We start from the raw sequence: 20,871 nt of genomic DNA on the forward strand, positions 1-20,871 counted from the left end.
CTCCCCGGAACCGTCTCCCTCCTCGCTACCACGGCAATCTCCAGTGCCCATCAGACGAGAGCATAGGGATCACGTGTTCCCCTCAGCGCAGCCCACCATCTCCATGCTCTGGTTGGGTCATATTTGTTCATTTTTTTTTAATTGTATCCTTTGGTATATATGGTTGTGACTACTTTCTTCCACTATTTGATCTGAGGAAGTGGGTCTGGCCCACGAAAGCTCATCATCTAATAAACCATCTTGTTAGTCTTTAAAGTGCTACATTGTCCTGCATTTTACCTTCTAAAGCTTAGGCTTGTGAATCCCTGATCAGAATGCACATAATCAAGCATTCAAAGAAGAAAAAATAATTACTCACCTTTCATAACGGTTGTTCTTCAAGATGTTTTCATGTCCATTCCAATACTGGCAAGAAGGAACTGAGGAGTTGGTAGGTCAGCAAAGCTATATATCGAGTGCCATATTGGCAGCACTTCAGGGGGTACCTAGGCTGACCCAATAGTTGCTGCTAGGCAAAACTCTTCTGGCTCCTGTGTATGTGCGCATGCACACCTCATTACGATGCACATGAACCACATATCTTGAACAGTTACGAAAAGTGAATAACTGTTTTGTCCAGGCTCTTGCTTCTACGCCACTAGCACACACTCCCCTCGCAGAGCCTTGCAGGCTATTGCTTGGTGGGTGGATATGAGCTGGACAGTTGCTGGCTGGTGGGAAAGGCTGGGAGGATGCCGGACACATGCTCGTTAGGAGGGGCCAGGTGCTGAGATGTCATTGGTGGCTGGATGGGTGCCAGACAGGCATATCCGAGTTCTCAGTCCAGTGAAATGTCCATTGGCCCACTGCAAGTGCTGGCCCTTGGGTGGGGCTGTGCCCCTGGACTTATCCCATGGAACCACAGGCCCCCTGCTGCCCCTGAGCTGGGGTCCTGCCCAGCCTCACCAATGCTCTGTGCTGCTCTAGACCACCTCCAACAATGTGCAGAACATCATTGAGAGCCGCGTGGAGAAGAGGACCAAGGGTGTGTATGTGCCCGTGGGAGGCAAAAGCATGATCACCTTCATGGACGACCTGAACATGCCGGCCAAAGATGCCTTCGGCTCCCAGCCCCCACTGGAGCTGCTGCGCCTCTGGATTGATTACGGCTTCTGGTATGACCGCGAGAAGCAAACCATCAAATACATCAAGGTAGGAGCCTGCCTGCAGTTTTCCCTGCCCCTGCCTGGTTCTCCCACAGGGTGGGTGAGTGATCCCAAGCTGTTCTCTGGCGGCCAAGTGCAACCCAGCTCCCAGAGGCACTTGAGTTGTGCCAACCCTAGCCCCCACAGTGCCACGTCAGGCTCCCTGCCCCAGGAGAGGGGGACTCTTGGGTTAGCAGGGATCTCGTTACGTAATTCAGCCATTTAGACAGCTACCCTGCTTCTCCACAAGAACCTCCACCCTTCCTTCTACTGCCTTCAGCATGGAGTCAGGGGAGCTGAAGTCCATGCAGGACCGGGGAGCTGGCAGTGCCAGGGTCCCTGTGGGATGGGGGAGATGGGATCCCTATGGGCTTGCTAGGGTTGGAGGTGATGAAGCTGGGGTCCAGTGGTCCAGCCAGGGCACACTGGGAGAGCTGACCGAGGCATGCTGGTGAAGCCAAGGTCCCTGTGGGTTGGCCGGGGCATGGCAGAGGAACCAGGGTCTCCGCAGGGAGAAGGTGGTGGAACTGGGATCCCTGGGGGGCAGCTGGGGCACACTGGTGGAGCTGGGGTCCCTGCAGGGTGGCTGTAGGGGAAGTAGCAGAGTGAAGGTCCCTGCAGGGTGGCCATGGGAGGAGGGTGTGTGTGGTAGAGCTGGGATCCCTGCAGGGCAGTTGAAGGGAAGATGGTGGAGCCAGGGTCCCTGCAGGCTGGATCAAAGAGCAGCACTTTGCTCTCCAGTCCAATTTACTAGATGGCTGGATTCCAAGCCAGGTAGAAATGATGGCCATGCAGTCTGCCCCCAGCCTGGCACATGCCAGAGAACTGCCCCAGCACTGCCTGGGGGCAAGAGGAGAGGGAATGACCAAGGTGTGAGGTTGGCTTTGTCTCCCAGCTCCAGTTTGTTGCACACCACAGCAGACATTAGCTTGACCCTGTCTCGGAGGCCTTGCACTCTTCAGCTCCCTCTGGATAGTGCAGATGTCTTGCCGCTGGTGCAGGGGAGAAGAAAGGCCTCAGTTGGCTTTTGGATTGAACAGCACCTTTTTGTCTCCCCTCAGGACATGTTCCTCATGACAGCCATGGGCCCTCCAGGGGGAGGCCGAACTGTGATATCTGGCCGACTTCAGAGCAGGTTCAACCTCATCAATATGACCTTCCCCACGGTAAGGGCGGCTTAGACATGCTGGGTCCAACAGAATCAGAGCTGGAGATGCTCCTTTGCCCACCTTGGGTTCTTCCTCGCCCAGTGTCTGCCAGCAGGACACACTGGGTATTTCTAGACTACATGGCTCCATCGACGGAGTCATGTAGTTTAGTTTACTAGACATAGGAAAATGAAGCGGCGATTTAAATAATTGCCACTTAATTTACATCAAAATGGCTGCCACACTGTGCCTATCAGCTGTTTGGCGGCACAGCACAGTAGTCTGGACGCTCCACGGTTGACAAGGGCTTCTCTTGTCGACCATGGAGCGTCCAGGCTACCACGCTGTGCCGCCAAACAGCTGATTTTGATGTAAATGAAGCGGCGATTATTTAAATCGCCGCTTCATTTTCCTATGTCTAGTAAACTAATCTACATGGCTCCGTCGACGGAGCCATGTAGTCTAGACATACCCACTGTGTCCTAGGCACCATTACTTCTCTGCACCCCTCCTAGGACAGTTGAGTGCCAGGCATTGTGCCAAGCCTCCACCTGCTGGCCCCTGAGATGCCAGACCCACCGTTGTAGTCAGCAACTTCAGCATGAAGGCTGCATCCCCTTTTCTTCTGCCCCAAGAGTGGGGGTGGTGGGCTCATAAGCTGCCAGTACCTGCCATGGGGCTCCGCTAGGTACTGCTTGCGCCATCCTGCAGGAGCCACAGATCCGGTGCATCTTCGGCACCATGCTCAACCAGAAGCTGCAGAACTTTGAGGAGGGGGTGAAGCCACTGGGCAACGTAGTCACCGAGGCCACAATTGAGCTGTACCATGCCGTGGTGCAGAAATTCTTGCCTACGCCTGCCAAGATCCACTACCTCTTCAACCTGCGCGACATCTCCAAGGTACCCATCCGGCCTAGGCCCTGCTTCTCCCCAGCTCGGAGCCCAGTGCTCGGTCTGCACCTAGCTCGGAGCCCAGTACCCAGCTCGGTGCTCTGCTCGGAGCCCGGTGCTTGACCTGCACCCTACTCTCCCCCTGGATCAGAGCCCAGTGTCCAGTCTGTGCCCTGCTATGAGCCCAGCTTGGCGCCCTGCTCCCCCCGGGTCAAATCCTGATGCTTGGCCTGCATCCAACTCACCCCCTAGGTCAGGGCCCAGTGCTCCCTGCTTGCAGCCCAGGACTTGGCCTGATAACATGCTCTGAGCCCAATGCCCAGCCTGGGCCCTGCTCATGCTCCCCTGGGTCAGAGCTTGGTACCTGGCCTGTGTCCCACTTGCCTTCTTGGGTCAGATCCTGGTGCCTGGCCTGCAGTCCCCCAGGAGGTGCTAGGGACCTCCACTCAAAGAATCTGCTGTGTCCATGTGTTGGGGTAGGGAATGCAGAAAGCCCCTTGTATGAGTGGGACTGGTGCAGTGAAAAGTTCAGCAGTGTTGGCTCATTCTGCATGGGTCAGCCAAGGGTGGTGGGTTCTCCAGAGCTGCTACCCCACGCATCACATGGGAAGGGCCCTTTGGCAGGGAAATCAAACACCAGATGCTGCCAGTGTTGGTGCCCAGTTCCAGCCCCGCAGTGTGCTTTGCACAACAGGTCTCCTTGGGCCCGTTGCCATGGCAGCCGCATGCAGCCAGTGTATTGCAGGTTGGGATCCAGACCAGAGGTCTGCAGAACCGGCTGACTCAGTGGGAGGGGAATGAGGCAGAGGTCCCTTTTGTTTCTGGACTTGCACTGGGGGAAGGGGCTGGTCTAGGCTAGTGACAGGGGGAGGGAGTGTAGATTTTTCCCCAGCACATAGACCATCCCCATTCCCAGTAGCCGTGCCATGGCAAGTCATGCAGCAGGGGCTCAGGCTCTCCCCTTACACAGGTGTTCCAGGGCATGCTGCGAGCAAACAAGGATTTCCACGATACGAAGCCCAGCCTTACCCGCCTGTGGGTTCATGAGTGCTTCAGGTATGGCCCTTGTCTCCCAGAGCATGACAGGGTGGGCATAGCCCCCTGCCAACAGTCACCTTCCTTCCCCCACGGCCAGCCATGCTGCACTCACCTCCACCCTATTGGCACTACTAGCCCCTGGCCAGCAGGCACCTTCCTTCCCCCCAGAGCTGGCCAAGTTGCACCCACTTCCACCCCATGGGCACTGTCAGTAATGTTCCCTCTAATTTTTCCATCTATATGCAGAATAAATTTTGTTATGTGCACTGAGGCATGTGTTGATGTGCACCACTAGTAGAAACACATGCTGTCAGATGTGGGCACTCTATTAATCAACTGGGCAGCACCTGAATCTCTCCTGGATGATCACTCAAGTGCACAGCTTACCAGGAACTCTGACTGCCAGTCTTGTGCCATTGAGTGCCTTTCCTTCCTACACGTTGTGCCCCACCTGTAGCCCTTCTCCACTCAAACACAATAGCTTCCTGGCTGAAGGGAAACCTTTGTGCTCCCTGTGCATTCTATGGACCCTCATGCAGCATCGAGGGTTAGCCTATATCCCCTGTCGCCCCTGTTCCCTGCACGTGGGATTGGCCCCTCCCTGCTAATGGTGTGGGGTAACCCTAGATAGCGAGTCCAGCCCCCTCTCCTCTTGACAGGGTCTTCTCCGACCGTCTGGTGGACTCGCCTGACAAGGAAGCCTTCATTGCCATTCTGAGTGAGAAGCTGGGCTCCTTCTTCGACCTGACCTTCCACAACCTCTGCCCCAGCAAGTGCCCACCTATTTTCGGTGCGTGCCATGGACGCGTGCCACAGGCTATGCAGTCACTAGGGCCAGGATACCTGAGGTCTCTCCCTGGCTCAGGGAATTGAATGAGGCTAGTGGTTAGAGTGGGAGATTGGGAGACAGGACTCTTGGGTTCTCTCCCCAGTTCCGGGAGGGGAGTGGAGGCTGGTGGTTGGAGCTAGGGGGCTGGGAGTCAGGACTTTTGGGTTCTCATCTTGGCTCAGGAAGGGCAGGGGGGTGCAGTGGTTAGAACAGGACTGAGGCCTAGGAGCCAGAACTCTCCGGGTCTGTGCTGAGCTAGATTCCAAAAGGGAGCACTCAGCCCTTCTCTTGGCTGCTTGCCAGGGGACTTCATGCGCGAGCCACGGGTCTATGAGGACTTGGTAGACCTGTCAGCCCTGAAGTTAGAGATGGAGCGGGCGCTGGAGGAATACAACCAGACGCCTGGCGTGGTGCAGATGCAGCTCGTGCTCTTCAGAGATGCCATCGAACACAGTGAGTAGCACCCACTCGATTGTGGCCTCTTGCAAGGCTCTTCACTGCTGCTATGTCTCCATAGACCCCGGGGGTCAGTTACTGCCAGGTGTGGTAGGAGGCTTCCACGCTTTGTCCATGCCACGGCCCTTAGCAGGGGCACTGGCTCCAGATCAGAATCTGCTTTGTCCCTGTGAGAACCGAGACTGAGCTTCACATGCCCAAGCAGGCCGGGTAGCCTTCCTAATGGGGAACCATGGCGTGCTGTGCAGGTCACATTACAGGAGTCCTGGTCCCTGGCTCTGTGAGATCTCTGAGGTCAGTCTGTTCCAGCTTGCCTGGCACACACACATGACATGAAGGGTGTGGCTTCTGGCTTTCAATGAATACTGGAGCCAAGCAGTAGGCCCTGTAGTCTGTCTCTGGGACTAAATAAGGGGCCAGCCAGATGCCTGCTGTAGCCCCAGGGTGTCCCCTTCTGACCAGCGACTCACCCCTGCAGTTACCCGGATTGTGCGGGTGATTGGCCAGCCCCGTGGGAACATGCTGCTGGTGGGCATTGGAGGTAGTGGGCGCCAGAGCCTGGCACGCCTGGCCTCCTCTATCTGCGAGGACGAGACCTTCCAGATCGAGGTGACCAAGCACTACCGCAAGCAGGAGTTCAGGGATGGTGAGTGCCCTGGTCAAGGAGACCTCTCCCCCCCCGCCCCAGGCCCTGCAAGGTCAATTCCCTGGAGCTCACAGCCCCTGCCTTTCCCCCCAGACATCAAGAAGTTGTACCGACAGGCGGGGGTGGACCTCAAGCCCACCACCTTCCTCTTTGTGGACACGCAGATCATGGATGACTCCTTCCTGGAGGACATCAACAACATCCTCAGCTCCGGGGAGGTGCCCAACCTCTACAAGGCTGATGAGTTTGAGGAGGTGAGCACCTGCATCTGCTCTGGGCTGAGGGCACCAAGGGCAAGGGGCCTCCCTGCAATAGCTCCACTACAGAACTGCAGCTCAGGGCCTCTACTCAAGCCTGACCCACAGCCCCTGCTAGCCCAGCCCTGGGCTGTGCTGCTGGTGCCTCTCCTGACCCACTGCCCCTGCTAGACTGGTCCTGGACTCCTACGCAGGGCTGTGGCTGATGTGCAACTTTGCCCTGTCTCCCCCATCATCCAAGCAGTACGGAGCTGCATGGCCAGCACATGGGGCTGAAGGGCTGATCACAGGGGCTAGCAGAGAATGGGAAGCCCTAGGCCCGGCAGGGAGCAGTTCCAGGGACTCTGTGCCCAGCTGGAGGCACTTTGCTTTTGTCCCAGATCCAGTCCGTGATCCTTGATGCAGCCCGGGCTGACGGTATCCCTGAGGTGGCTGACAGCCTCTTTGGTTACCTGATCGAGAGGGTGCGCAACAACCTGCATGTGGTGCTCTGCCTCAGCCCCATCGGGGAGCCCTTCAGGTGAGGGATGGGAGCTGCTCCTAGTGTACTGGCCACGGCCCTGCCTGGTGCTATTGTGCCCTCTGGTGGGCAATTCTGGACCTGCCAGCAGACGGGCTAAAGGACAGGTGAAGGAGCACAGCTGAGAGCTGCTCAGCTGGGGAGTGGGAGCTGGAGGAAGGGCAGTAGGGTGAGGGAGTCAGAAATGGGAGCAGGGATGGGGGTGGGGTGGAAGCAGGGCAGAGATTAGGAGTGGGAGAGGTGGGGAAGAGATGAGTCAGTGTAGGAGCAGTGGAGGGATTAGAAGAGAAATGGGGTGGAGGTGGGAGGAGGCAGGAGCAGGGCGGGGGGGGCACACTTGGAAGTGGGGCAGGAGCAAGGCAGAGATTAGAAGTGGGAAAGAGATAGGGTAGAATGGGAGCAGGGTAGGCATAGAAGGCAGGATGGAAGGGGGATACATATGGGGGGCAGGGTGGGAGAAGGCAACGTGAAGGGCCATACTCAGGTTGGTGCCCCTGGCCGTTCAGGAATTGGATTCGTCAGTACCCAGCACTGGTGAACTGCACCACCATCGACTGGTTCTCAGAGTGGCCACGCCAGGCGCTGCTGGAGGTAGCAGAGAAGTATCTCGAGGGCGTGGACTTAGGGAACCTGCCAAAGGTGAGAGCCGCAGCCCAGCCCCAGCTGCCTGGCCACACGCTGGCTGCGTTGGAAACAGGCTGGGCTGGCAGATCTGCCAAGGACTGTGTTGGAGGAGCCATGCTTGCAGTCAGTGCTGGCCACTGCCCAGGGGAGACCCCCACAAGCTGCCGGCCTGGTGCGGAATCATGGTCTTGGCCGCATGCCTGTCAGAGGGGTTCTGTTCTGCTTCCCAAACTCTGCTAGGTGCAGGGTTCTCTGGCTATGCTATACTTAGCTGCTGTGTCCCTCCCAAGAGCCAGTTGCATCTCTATGCTCTCTGCAGACACATGGGTTACTGCAAAGCTGGCTGCATCCCATCTCCCCTTGAGCAAGGCTGGGCCTCTGTTAAGCGTCCTCTCCCTACCACTGACCCAGCTCTATCTGCTCCCCCAGATCCACAAGAAAGTGGCGAGGATTTTTGTGACCATGCACTGGTCTGTGGCCTCATACTCACAGAAGATGCTTCTGGAGCTCCGGCGCCATAACTACGTCACTCCCACCAACTACCTGGAGCTGGTATCAGGCTATAAAAAGTGAGAACCCTCCCTCCACTCCTGGGTGGCCACTGGCGTTACAGACCCTGGGCTGGGGGTGGTGAGGAGAATGGTGTAGTTTCCCACAGGCAGCCGCTGGGGCTATGGACACTGAGCCAGAGGAGTTGGGAGTGGAGGGATGTCCCAAGGGCAGGGCTGGGGAGCCAAGGGTAGGACCAGGGAAGCCAAGAAATGTCTACCCCAGAGGGGATGGGAACAGAGGAGCAGGCTTCCTGAAGGCAGGGCTGCAGGAGCTGACGGCAGGGCCGTGGGATTGTCCTATCCCAGAGAGGAAGGGAACAGAGGGGTTCTGCCCACGTGCGGAAGGAGTAAAGGCTGGTCAGATCCTCTGTCTGGGGGCTGGGCCGGGCCCCAGAAGCAGTGGGAAAAAGGGGTTCTCATGACAAATGGCATTTCAGCTCCCAGTGGGCACCATGCTGGCTCATGGGAGATGGATGTTAGGAATCTCATACTCCAGCCTCTTCTCCAGGACAGACTCACTGGCCAGACTCCATCTCTCATCAGTCATTGCTTTCTTCTGTTTGGGGAAAGATGGGGCTGTGTTGCTGGTGCATCATGGAGGATGTAGTTCTTCAGAGTGCCCAGCCCACCCGGTCCTTTTGGGGGGGCACCAGGGCAGCCTCCCTGAGTAGGGCCCAGCCAGCATCTTCCCACAGGCTCTTGGCAGAGAAGCGCAAGGAACTCTCAGACCAGGCCAACAAGCTGCGCAATGGGCTCTTCAAGATAGATGAGACACGCTGCAAGGTGGAGGTGATGTCGCTGGAGCTGGAGGACGCCAAGAAGAAGGTGGCGGAATTCCAGAAGCAGTGCGAGGAGTACTTGGTCATCATCGTGCAGCAGAAGAGAGAGGCCGATGAGCAGCAGAAGGTGAGTGGAGCTGGGCTTGGATCTGGGAGTGAACTGATGGGCATGAGGGGCCCAGATCTGGGCAGAGGCCGATGGGTGTGGAGAGTGCACATATCTGGCCGTGGGCTGAAAAGCGTGGGGATCCCAGATCTGGGCATGAGCTGATGGATTTGGGAGGTTCCAGATCTGGGTTGACAGACATGGGGTGTGCCCAGAACTGAGCGCTGGGCTAGTGGGTGCAGGGGGTACCTCCAATCAGGTGCTGGGTGGATGAGTGCAGGGAGCCCAGGGCTGGGCTAGGATCTGAATACTGGACTGACAAGCACAGAAAGATCCCACTTTGGATGCCAGGCTGACAGATTTGTGGGGTCTAGGTTGGGGTCACATTTGGGCGCTGGGCTGATGGGCATAGAGGAGCCCCAATCTGGACCTGGGGCATAGCTTGGATCCAGATGCAGGCTGGTGGGTGTGGGACTCGGATTCAGATGAGGGGTAAGGGTGTGGGGCAAGAACGGTGGAAGGAGGGGAAATTGGGCAAAGTCCCCACCCCGGGGTGCCCTGGTGGAAGGATTCCCCAGCCCTGCCTGGCCGGCTCTTCTCACAGACGGTGGGTGCTAACAGTGAAAAGATTGCTGCTGAGGAGATCAAGTGCAAGGCGCTGGCTGACAATGCCCAGAAGGACCTGGAAGAGGCGCTGCCTGCCCTGGAAGAGGCTATGAAGGTAATGAGCCATGCAGTCCCCCCGGACTAGGACCTCTGGGGAGTAGAGAGGATCTTCACCGGAGGGATTCACTGCACTCACCCCCGAATCCTTGCCCCACAGCCCCCCAGGGATCAGGAATCATTGTACAGTGCAAGCCAGAGACACAGCTAGCGGCAGCAGTATCCATCACATGTCCTAGCTAGTGGGGGGCAGGCTGTGACTGTATATAATTGGGCCTGTTGGTCTGATCCTCGGACAAGGAGGGGGCAGAATATGTGGCTGGATGGGCCCATGGGTCTCAGCCAGGGGCAGAGAGGAGGTGGGATACCAGAGTAGATGGACCCATGGGTCTGATGTAGGAAGGAGGGAGGAGGCGGGATACTGCGCTAGATGCGAGCTGGCTGGCTCGTGAGTCTCTGGGGGATCATTCCATTTCTCTGGTGAGTCCCCACTTGCATACTGGGGTGAGAGTTCTGGAACTGTGCCAAAGGCTGCATTGTTCTGTTAGTGGTGCCATGAAGCATCCTGGTGAGGGCCTGTCCACTCTAGTGGCTCCCCAACCTGTCCTGGCTCCTTCCCTCACTTGCCCAGGCCCTGGAGTCACTCAACAAGAAGGATATGACAGAGATCAAGTCCTACGGGCGCCCGCCCACCCTGGTGGAGACGGTGATGCAGGCCGTCATGATCCTGCGCGGCAATGAGCCAACCTGGGCAGAAGCAAAGAGGCAGCTGGGTGAGGCATGAGGAGAGGGAGGGGATTGGGCTGAGGAAGAGGAACTTGAGGCTGTCAGGAGAACTAAGGGTGCAGTCTGTGGGCAAGAGAGCAGTGCTTAGGATGAAGGCAGCGGTGCGGGAGAGATGCCAGCTGGTGCTTGGCTGGGGGACAGAGGACATGGCAGAAGGTGGGGTGCGCACCTTCTCTTGCTTCTCCATCTGCAGTGGGAACAGCAAGAGGGGTGCTGGGCCTCCTGCAGGTCAGTGCCAAGGGGGACATACCCAGCTTATGCCAGTCCCTTGGCCCCATCCCTTTGTGATCTTGGTGCCCCTCCAGGTGAACCTACCTTCATCAAACAGCTGATCAACTTTGACAAGGACAACATCTCAGACAAGGTGCTGAAGAAGATCAGTGGGTACTGCTCCCAGCCGGACTTCCAGCCCGATATCATCGGGCGTGTCTCACTGGCCGCCAAGTCCCTCTGTATGTGGGTGCGAGCAATGGAGGTGAGGGGCTGGATGCCCACCACAGGACAGGGGAAAGAGCCAGGGAGAGGAAGGGGCAGGCACCATCCGTGGGTAGAGGGAGGGAGCCATGGAAGGGAGACTGGATGCTGGTCATGGGCAGGTGGAGGAACACAGGGAGGTGGCAGATGGAGAATGCCAGACTGGGGAAGGGAAGAGCAAAGTTGGCAAGGTGTTGGCAGGAAGAGGGGTGTGAATGAAAACGGGAGATGAGAAAGAGATAAAAAAGCAAATGCCAGCCTAACACAAGGCTGGGAGCCAGGACTCCTAGATTCTCTCCCCAGCTCTAGGAGGCGAGTGGGGGCTGGAGGGCTAGAAAAGGGGGCAGGGTGCCAGGACTCCAGGGGTCTCACTCTGGCTCTGGGAGGAGGGCGCTGAGAGCCAGGATGCCCAGGTTCTGTTCTCCCCGAGGAAGCAGCACTGTTGTGCAGAGAGCTCACCACTGACTGCTCCCCCAGATGTACGGCCGGATTTACCGCGTGGTGGAGCCCAAGCGTGCCCGTATGAATGCAGCCATGGCCCAGCTGGCTGAGAAGCAGGCATCCCAGGCGGAGGCACAGGAGAAGTTGCGGGAGGTCTGTCTGCCTGGGGATTGGAGGGTCTGAAGGAGGGGAGATGCTGGGCTTGCTTGTGCCCCCCACAGGAAGAGCTCATTTGGGTTGCCCACGGGTGTCACCAGTGCTCTGGCCAGGCACTGATCCTGTCACTTGCCATGGCTCTGTTCTGCCTCACTAGACCCGCAGGCTGGTGGTGGGAGCCCAGCCCTGGGGCCGCAGGCCTGCAGGGGGAGCCATGTCCAGGGTCCACAAGCCAGAGGGGAGCCCAGCATAGGCCAGACAGATGGGCTTATGGCTCTGGTTGCCTGCCTCAGGTGGCAGAGAAGCTGGAGCGGCTGAAGCAGGAGTATGAGGAGAAGCTGGTGCAGAAGGAGGACCTGCGCAAGAGGTCGGAGGAGATGGAGATCAAGCTGGACCGGGCTGACAAGCTGGTGTCCGGGTTGGCTGGGGAGAAGGCACGCTGGGAAGAGACTGTGCAGGTAGGTGAGCCGGGCGGATCCTGGAGAGTGTCAGAAGTGGGGCTCTGGCAGGCAGGGAACAGTCATCCTGGGATGATCTGGGCAGGAATCTGTGGGTGGGGAGTTAGGCAGGGAGTAGCCAGGAGTGTCTAAGGGGAAGGGCCTGGGGCAGGTAACAGCCAGATGGAGGGTATCTAAGAGTTTGGGCAGAGAGCAGCCAGGTGTTGACAGGTGTGCTTTGGTGGGATGCTGCGAGAGTATCTAATTCAGGGCGAGCTGCTGAGAAACAGGTCAGCCAGAGCCCCAGACTCGGAGCCTTCCTCTTACTAGGCTCCCCAAACAAGATACAAAGAGCATATGTATCTCACCACGCTGGCCAACAAAAGCAATACTCTCAGTCCAGTTCCCCTGCATTCCCCCAGAACACTGCTTATATGGAGGAGTCATTATGAAAACCTGTCTCACCAAATAAAAGATTCTTATGATCCCAAAAGACCAGCCACACACCCAGATCAATAGAAAACTCAGCCCTTACCCAGCAATCACACTGCCACCAATCCTTCAGAGTCTAAAATCTAAAGAGTTACTCATAAAATAAAGAGAATTAAAATTGATCAAAGAAACCATATATGTGCACCAATTGCAAAGCCCTTGGTGCAGGCTGGTAGCAGTGATGGAATAAACTGCTGGATCAAGGTACATCTATGGTTACTTCCAACTCCTTGGGCAGCCCTCAACCTGTTTTAGCTGGCTCTCTTTGGTGTGAGGCTGGAGACATAGGGTATGTCTACACTGCAAAGTTAGTTCGAACTAACAGACGTTAGTTTGAACTAACTTTCCTAGGCGCTACACTAGCGCTCCGTTAGTTCGAACTTAATTCGAACTAACGGAGCGCTTAGTTCGAACTAGGTAAACCTCATTTTACGAGGATTAAGCCTAGTTCGAACTAGCTAGTTCGAATTAAGGGCTGTGTAGACCCTTAATTCGAACTAGTGGGAGGCTAAGGCTTCCCAGGTTTCCCTGGTGGCCACTCTGGCCAACACCAGGGAAACTCGTCTGCCCCCCTTCCGGCCCCGGAGCCCTTAAAGGGCCACGGGCTGGCTACACAGTTTGTGCCAGTTGCAAGGCTGCCAGCACCCGTGCCAGCACAGCCTGCACCTGCCACAGGATGAGCCAGCCATCCGAGGGCTCCCAGCCCTCCACTGCTCCCCAGGACCAGCCTGGCGGCTCCCAGGAGCCTGCCCGGGGGCGCAAAAGGCGGGCGCCCGCCTGGTCAAGTGCGGAGATCGTGGACCTCATCGAGGTTTGGGGGGAAGCCTCCAATGTCCATGATCTCCGCACTAGCCACCGGAACGCGGCCGTCTACGGCCGCATGGCTGCCAGCCTGGCTGCCAGGGGCCACCAGCACAGCCGGGAGCAGGTCCGCTGCAAAATTAAGGACTTGTAGCAGTCCTACTCCCGGGCCTGCCAGCCAGGGGCCAACCCGGAGGCCTGCCCCCACTTCCACGCCCTGGACCGCCTCCTGGGGGCTCATGCCGTCCCTGCCCCCCGGGATGTGATTGACCCTGGGGCAGAGGGACCGCTCCTGGAGACGGAGGAGGAGGAAGAGGGCTCTGAGAGCCAGGAGCCTGCCGCCAGCCTGCCCAGGACCCGGGACCCCCGAGGCACGCCACAGAGCCGCTCGCCTGTGTCGTCTGAGGCCGGGGAGGCGTCCACCTGTGAGTACCCTCATGTTCCCCTTATGTGTACGGGGGGCTGGGGCGAGAGGGAGCCCCGGGACCGTGCGCCTGGGCCTTGCCCACCAAGGAGCAGCAGCTGGGGATCCTGCAGGGGCCCTGGCCTTGCAGAGGGGAGCTGGGTTTCATACACCTGGGCCCCTGGGGAAATTGACCGCCGGTCTTGTTGCACCACAGCCGCAGCACCTGGGACTGCAGGGCGCACCACACCGCCTGCAGCAGCCGCCTGCGCCCGGGCAAGCAGGACAGCCAGGAACCAGGAGGAGTACCAGAGGCGGCACCTCCGGTTCCTGGATCAACAGCTCCGTCTCCAGGACCACTGGGTCCAGGAGGACCTGAGGCTGCGCCGGAGGAGTCTGGAGGCCCTGGAGGAGCAGGGCCGTGCCCTGCGAGGCCACCTCCAGAGCCTGCTCGACCGCTTCCCATTTCCTCCTCCCCTGGTCCCCCACCTGCTCCCGCTCCCCCTCCTGCTCCCGCTCCTGCTTCCGCTCCTGCTTCCTCCACACCCCCTGTCCCTCCTGCCCCCCCCAACACAACCATTTCCCACCGATGCCCCCGGACCCGCAGTGTGGCGAGACGGGAGAGGCAGCCGGACTCCCACCCCTGAACTTTCCTTTCCCTTCCTCCCTTCCCTCCCCTTCCAGCTCCCTCATCCCAGGTTTCCCCCTCCCCTCTCCAACCCTCATTCCTCCCTTCCCGCACCCAGTTATGTTAAATAAACAGACGTTTTTGTTTCAAAAACAGGTGTCTTTATTTTACAGTAGATAGGGAGGGGAAAGGGGAAGGGGGGTAGGGTGGAAGAAGGCCCCAGTGGGGCATGCAGAGAGAGGTCAGTCCTCCTCCTCCTCCACCAGGAAGCTTTCCCGCAGGGCTTCCCGGATCCGGACAGCCCCCCGCTGGGCTTCCCGGATGGCGGCGGTGCGGGGCTGACCGTAGTGTCCAGCCATGCGGTCAGCCTCAGCCATCCAGGCTGGCAGGAAAGCCTCCCCCTTTCGCTCACACAAATTGTGGAGCACACAACATGCCGCCACCACGGGAGGGATGTTGTGCTCGGCCAGGTCCAGACGGGTGAGGAGGCATCAAAAGCGGGCTTTCAGTCGACCGAAGGCCCCCTCCACCACGATGCGGGCCCTGATCAGCCTGGCATTGAAGGCCTGGCGGGAGGGATTGAGGTGCCCCGTGTAGGGCTTCATGAGCCAGGGCTGCAGTGGGTAGGCGGCATCCCCCACCAGGCACACAGGCATGTCCACGTCCCCAACCCTGATGTGGCGGTCGGGGAAGAAGGTCCCGGCCTGCAGCTGCTGGCACACGGAGGAGTTGCGGTACACCCGGGCGTCGTGTGCTTTGCTGGACCAGCCCACATTAATGTCCGTGAACTGTCCCCGGTGGTCACACACGGCCTGCAGGATCACGGAGAAGTACCCCTTTCTGTTGACGTACCGGGACGCCTGGTGTTCTGGGGCACGGATGGGGATAAAGCCCCGGATGACGGCGTCCGGGTCGGCGAGGCGGACCACCCTGCGGAGCAGCACCCGGTTGATGGCCTTGACCACCTGCGGAGAGAGACACAGCAAAGCGCCAATCAGTGGGGCGCCCGGGTGGCTGGGAGCGTGCGTGCCCTGGCAGTGCCCCACGCCCCACTCCCGGAAGCAACCCCCCTGGCAGCGTGTAGTACGGCCGGGACAGCCCGACCCCTCCGGTGCGGGGCGCTTTCGCCTCCTCCCGCCCCCCCTTTGTCCCTGGGGCAGCCCATCCCCTCCTCGCAGCCCCCCTCCCCCCCGGCTCGGTGGCCGACGAATGCCGTACCTGCATGAGCACCGCTCCGACGGTGGATCTCCCCACGCCGAACTGGTTCCCGACGGATCGGTAGCTGTCCAGCGTGGAGAGCTTCCAGAGGGCGATGGCCACCTGCTTCTGGAGGGGGATGGCGGGCCTCATGCGAGTGTCCCTTCTTTGCAGGGCAGGGGCGAGCCACTCGCAGAGCTCCAGGAAGGTGTCCCTCCTCATCCTGAAGTTCTGGGTCCACTGTCGGTCCTCCCAGCGCTCCAGGACGATGCGGTCCCACCAGTCGGTGCTGGTGTCCAGATGCCAGACGCGGCGGGGCACGCCAGTGCCGGGGCGCCGCCGCGGCTCCTCCACGGCCCCCAGAGCGGTCAGGCGGAGAGGCAGGGGGCTGACGTTCACCAGGTGGTGCCATGCAGCCTCGAGGCATTGCTGGCAGGCTTGCAGCAGCAAGTCCAGAACGTGCACCAGAAGGTGCAGGGCGAGCCGTGGCTCCATGTTGCCACCTGCAGCGGCCCCCCCGAAGGGAAGCACCGACACAGACGGGCACAGAGACCAACGCTTTGCTGTCCCTCGGCGAGGTTGGCAAGCAAGCAGGAAAAGCTGAGAACCGGCTGTCCAGGGGGGTCCATTTAAGCTCGAGCCTCAGATAGCCTCAGACAGCAGCCACACAAAGCAACTACTGACCTGATGCCCTGCCAGAACCGGTTTCAGCTGCCCTTAAATGCCCCCTGCGTCCAATCAGTGTGGACGCGCTAGTTCGAATTAGCAAAACGCTAATTCGAACTAGTTTTTAGTTCTAGATGCGCTAGTTCGAATTAGCTTAGTTCGAATTAACTAATTCGAACTAAGTTAGTTCGAATTAGCGCTGTAGTGTAGACGTACCCATAGAGAAGCTGGAGCATGAAAGTGGGGAAATGGAGGTGTTCCTAAGGCCTTAGACATCTTCTCCCAGGCAGAGGGATTCCTGCATATCTTGCTGTGGAAAAGCACAGAGACAAGATGGAGTGTGTCACATGGGTTATTCACCTGCTCATGTCTGACTCAATTCCTTGCCCGTGGCCATCCACATACTGGTCTCATATGATGTGAGTTGTCTCCCATGCACCATTGTCAGTCAGTACTCCTTGATGAGCCCATTCAATGAAGTTCTTCACAGTACCTGGCTAGACACCTTGTGGTTGTCTTCCAGAATCACACACTAAGGGTATGTCTACACTATAAAGTTAATTCGAACTAACAGACGTTAGTTCGAATTAACTTTGATAGGTGCTACACTAGCGCTTCGCTAGTTCGAACTTAATTCGAACTAGCGGAGCGCTTAGTTCGAACTAGGAAAACCTCATTTTACGAGGATTAAGCCTAGTTCGAATTAGCTAGTTTGAATTAAGGGGTGTGTAGCCCCTTAATTCGAACTAGAGGGAGGCTAGCCCTCCCCAGCTTTCCCTGGTGGCCACTCTGGCCAACACCAGGGAAACTCTTCTGCCCCCCTCCCAGCCCCGGACCCGTTAAAGGGGCATGGGCTGGCTACGGTGCCGGTGCCAGGTGCAAGCCTGCCAGCACCCAGCCAGCAGACCCTGCACCTGGTACGGATCGAGCCACCCACCCGATGCCTCCCAGCCCTCCCCCTCTTCCTGAGACCAGGCTGGCTGCTCCCGGGAGCTTGCCCGGGACCGCAAGAGGCGGGCACCCGCCTGGGCTAGTGCAGACATCGTGGACCTTGTCCACGATCTCCGCACTAGGCACAGGAAAGTGGCCATCTAGGGCAGGAGAGCTGCCAGCCTGGCCACCCAGGAGCAGGTGTGCAAGAGAATCAAGGGGGTCCACTGAGACCCCCGACCCTGAGCCCTGGGCTTACAATGGCCATCCTGGGTCAGACCAAAGTTCCATCTAGCCCAGTAGCCTGTCTGCCGACAATGGCCAACCCTAGGGACCCTGGAGGGGATGGACCAAAGACAGTGACCAAGCCATTTGTCTCATGCCATCCCTCTCCAGCCTTCCACAAACCTTGGGCAGGGACACCACTCCTACCCCCTGGCTAATAGCACTCCATGGACCCAACCTCCATCACTTTATCTCACTTCCCTTTAAACTCTGTTCTCGTTCTAGCCTTCACAGCCTCCTGCAGCAAGGAGTTCCACAGGTTGACTCTTTGCTTTGTGAAGAACAACTTTCTGTTACTAGTTTGAAGCCTGCTACCCATTCCTTTCCTTTGATGTCCTCTAGTCCTTCTTTATGGGAACTAATGAAGAACTTTTCTGTATGCACCCTCTCCACCCAACTCCTGCTTTTAGAGACCTCTATCCTGTCCCCCCTCCGTCTCCTCTTTTCTAAGCTGAAAAGTCCCAGTCTCTTTAGCCTCTCTTCATATGGGACCTGTTCCCAACCCCTGATCATTGTAGTTGCCCTCCCCTTTCCCAGCCTCTCTCTTCCCCTCTCTCACCTCCTTTTCCCAGTCTCCCCCAGTTTTGTTCAATAAAGACAGATTCCATTTTGGAAGACACGTTATCTTTATTTTGTACATCAAGAAAAGGGGCTAGGGAAGGGTAAGTGGAAGGAGGTGAGGGAGAAATGGGGCACGAGCCCCCGATGGGGAGGACTGGGCTGGCTCTGCGGGCTTCTGGGGGTGGAAACTCTCCTGCAGCCCCCCAGTTGCCTCCTTTCCCCAGATGGCAGCCTGTGGCAAGTGCAGCCGGGATGATGGCCGAGTGCTGTGATGTGCCCAGTGTGGGTAGTCCGGGCACTCCAAGCCAGGACTGCTTTGCAAGCGGGGCACCCCTGAGAACTGTCTGTCCGGGGTGGGGGTCGGGACCCTTTAAGCACAGCCCTCGGCTAGCCTGAGACAGCATCTCCACGCTCTAAGTCCTCCTCTGATGCCCTGCCGGCACTGCTTCCGGCCATTCTTAAGCCCGGTTCAGGGTCCACTTAATGTGGACATGCTAGTTCGAATTAGCAAAACGCTAATTTGCACTAGTTTTTTAGTCTGGATCCGTTAGTTCGAATTAGCTTAGTTCGAATTAACTAATTCAAACTAAGTTAGTTCGAATTAACGTTGTAGTGTAGACATACCCTAAGATACAAGTCCAGAGCCAACTTCCAACAGGGCATTGCCACGTGTGCACCTGTGTATTCCTAATCAGCTGTTGTTCACCTTGCCAAGAGTTCTTGCAGATAGAGAACAGTGAGCTGTATGGTCATATTTCAATCAGACGTCACACTAGGCTGGGGGCAGGGAACTAGTGGGAAGGTTTGGGGGAGTGGGTTCACAGGCAGAGAACAGCCAGGCAGGTGAATCTGGGGAGCAGGACCTTGGGCATGGGGTAATCACGCCAGATGGGATCTGGAGGGCAGTATCCATAGGCAGGAAACAGCCAGGCTGAGGGGTCCTAGATGAATCTGGGCGGCGGGGGTTCAGGCAGGAGCAGCCAGGCTAGGGGAGATCCTAACAGAGGCAGTCTGAAGGATGTGGATCTTGGGAGGCCCAGTCAGCTCTCGGGGTCTCAGCCTGACTCTCTCCCTAGGGGCTGGAGGAGGACCTAGGCTATGTGGTGGGTGACTGCCTGCTGGCTGCTGCCTTCCTGTCCTACATGGGGCCCTTCCTGTCTGGCTACCGCGACGAGATGGTTTCACAGATCTGGATGAAGCAGGTGTGTGAAAGCTGCCTGGGTGGGGGAAAGGCCCTGGACACAGTCACCAAGTTTTCCCCCTTAGGCCCCGGGAGCTCAGGTTAGCCTGGTGATTCAATGCTCTGTGCCTACAGATCCGGGAGCTGCAAGTTCCGTGTTCACCCAGGTTCACCTTTGACAGCTTCCTTTGCAACCCCACCATTGTGCGCAACTGGAACCTGCAGGGACTGCCCTCCGACGCCTTCTCCACTGAGAACGGGCTCATTGTCACGCGGGGCAACCGGTGAGCAGATCTAGCTGGCTATGCACCCCCTGGGCTGGCCTGCCAACCGTGCTCTGCCAGCCACGCCTTGCCAGCCTGGTGTGCCCACTGAGCAAATCCAGGACAGCCTGCCTGCCATGCTTTGCCAGTAGGGTCTGCCTGCTGCACAAATCCAGCTTGCCAGCTTGCTGAGTACTGCCGCCTGCTGTGCAAAACTGGCCCAGCCTGCCCAACAGGCTCTGCTTACCAGGCCTGCTCACTAGGCCTGCCTGCTGAGCCCTGCCAGCCGGGTCTGGCCACTGTGCAAGTCCCAGTCCAGCTTGTCCCCACATGCTGCTATCTGGGTCTATCCATCCTGCCCTTCCACCCCAGCCTGCCTACCACGCTCTGCTGACTTGGTCTCCCTGCCAGGCCCTGTAGCCTGGTCTACTCAGTGGGTGGGCATGGACCAATAAAATCTGTCAGTCCAGTGACCGCAGCCACATGCATCAAACCCTGCCTGCCCCATACAGTGATGCTGCAGCACTGTGCTGACAAGAACACAGGTTAGACCCTGGATCTCCTGCATGCACACCGCATTGCTTCAGACCCATCTGCCACACAGTTCCTGGCCCCACCCACTGCTCTGCCCTGGCCCAGACAAAGGATCCCGATGCACTTCGCAGGCAGTGGTTAATTGTCATTTCTTCTTCAAGAGATGTCCCTTGTAGGTGCTCCATCTGTTGGTGTGCCCCGTGCTGTTGATCGGCGTCTTTAGAGCAGTGTCCTCGGGACTGCACATCCTCAGTGCACTGGTACCACACTTGCACAGCCCCTTCCCCCCAGTTCCTTTTCTACCTTCCCCAGCCAGAGACAGAGCTCTGTTGCACTCCTCAGTCAACTTGGTTCTTTGTTTATTCTCTAGATAGATAAGTAGTTCAGTGTTTTCTTCTTAGATAGCTTTAGGTAGTTAGTAGTTTTCCCCTTTTCTCCTTAAAAAAAAGTTTTCTTTTTTCCCCTTTTTTGTCTTATAGATAGATAGGATGCCAGATTAATCAGGCTTTAAACACTGTACTTCCTTCAACGACACTATCCCCATCTCTGGGGGGATTCTCTGCATTCATTGTCTGGAGGAATCCCATATCCCCCAAAAGTGTTCCCATTGCTCAAAACTCAAAGCTCAAGCTCATTGGGACAGAGACCTTTGTCTCAAGCTTATGTTGTTTGAGAAATCATTACACCCTGCCTTACATCCAGGGCCCAAATCTGAAACCTCCCCAGACCACCATGGAGAGAAATCCCGCCAAAAAGCACTCCTCGTTGGTGATGCAGAATACCCTACCACAGAAACGGCACTCTCCAACCATTTCAGTGCTAAAGTCACCTACTGTGCCATGTCTCAGCACATATGACATACTGGGCATCTCAAGTACCTTCTGCACCATGACTAAATCCAGTGTGCGCAGACCTCACTGCATTCGGCACTGTCTGGCACCAATG

General features: G+C 57.7%; 1 protein-coding gene across 9 annotated transcripts in view; it reads left to right on the forward strand.

The window, feature by feature from the left end:
- Window positions 1-20,871, forward strand: part of DNAH2 (dynein axonemal heavy chain 2) — a 293,067-nt gene that overhangs the window by 207,389 nt on the left and 64,807 nt on the right. For all 9 annotated transcript variants that reach the window (XM_075908075.1, XM_075908072.1, XM_075908076.1 and 6 more), the window contains 19 exons: window positions 967-1,191; window positions 2,246-2,350; window positions 3,044-3,232; window positions 4,194-4,279; window positions 4,921-5,051; window positions 5,394-5,543; window positions 6,025-6,192; window positions 6,286-6,446; window positions 6,830-6,969; window positions 7,476-7,608; window positions 8,023-8,162; window positions 8,840-9,050; window positions 9,634-9,750; window positions 10,324-10,465; window positions 10,784-10,953; window positions 11,430-11,546; window positions 11,843-12,007; window positions 19,026-19,151; window positions 19,265-19,413. In XM_075908075.1, coding sequence (XP_075764190.1) covers window positions 967-1,191; window positions 2,246-2,350; window positions 3,044-3,232; window positions 4,194-4,279; window positions 4,921-5,051; window positions 5,394-5,543; window positions 6,025-6,192; window positions 6,286-6,446; window positions 6,830-6,969; window positions 7,476-7,608; window positions 8,023-8,162; window positions 8,840-9,050; window positions 9,634-9,750; window positions 10,324-10,465; window positions 10,784-10,953; window positions 11,430-11,546; window positions 11,843-12,007; window positions 19,026-19,151; window positions 19,265-19,413 — 2,825 coding nt within the window. The remainder of the gene's footprint in view (window positions 1-966; window positions 1,192-2,245; window positions 2,351-3,043; window positions 3,233-4,193; window positions 4,280-4,920; window positions 5,052-5,393; window positions 5,544-6,024; window positions 6,193-6,285; window positions 6,447-6,829; window positions 6,970-7,475; window positions 7,609-8,022; window positions 8,163-8,839; window positions 9,051-9,633; window positions 9,751-10,323; window positions 10,466-10,783; window positions 10,954-11,429; window positions 11,547-11,842; window positions 12,008-19,025; window positions 19,152-19,264; window positions 19,414-20,871) is intronic.

The sequence above is a fragment of the Pelodiscus sinensis genome, chromosome 24 (genome assembly GCF_049634645.1).
Source record: "Pelodiscus sinensis isolate JC-2024 chromosome 24, ASM4963464v1, whole genome shotgun sequence".
NCBI lineage: Eukaryota > Metazoa > Chordata > Testudines > Trionychidae > Pelodiscus > Pelodiscus sinensis.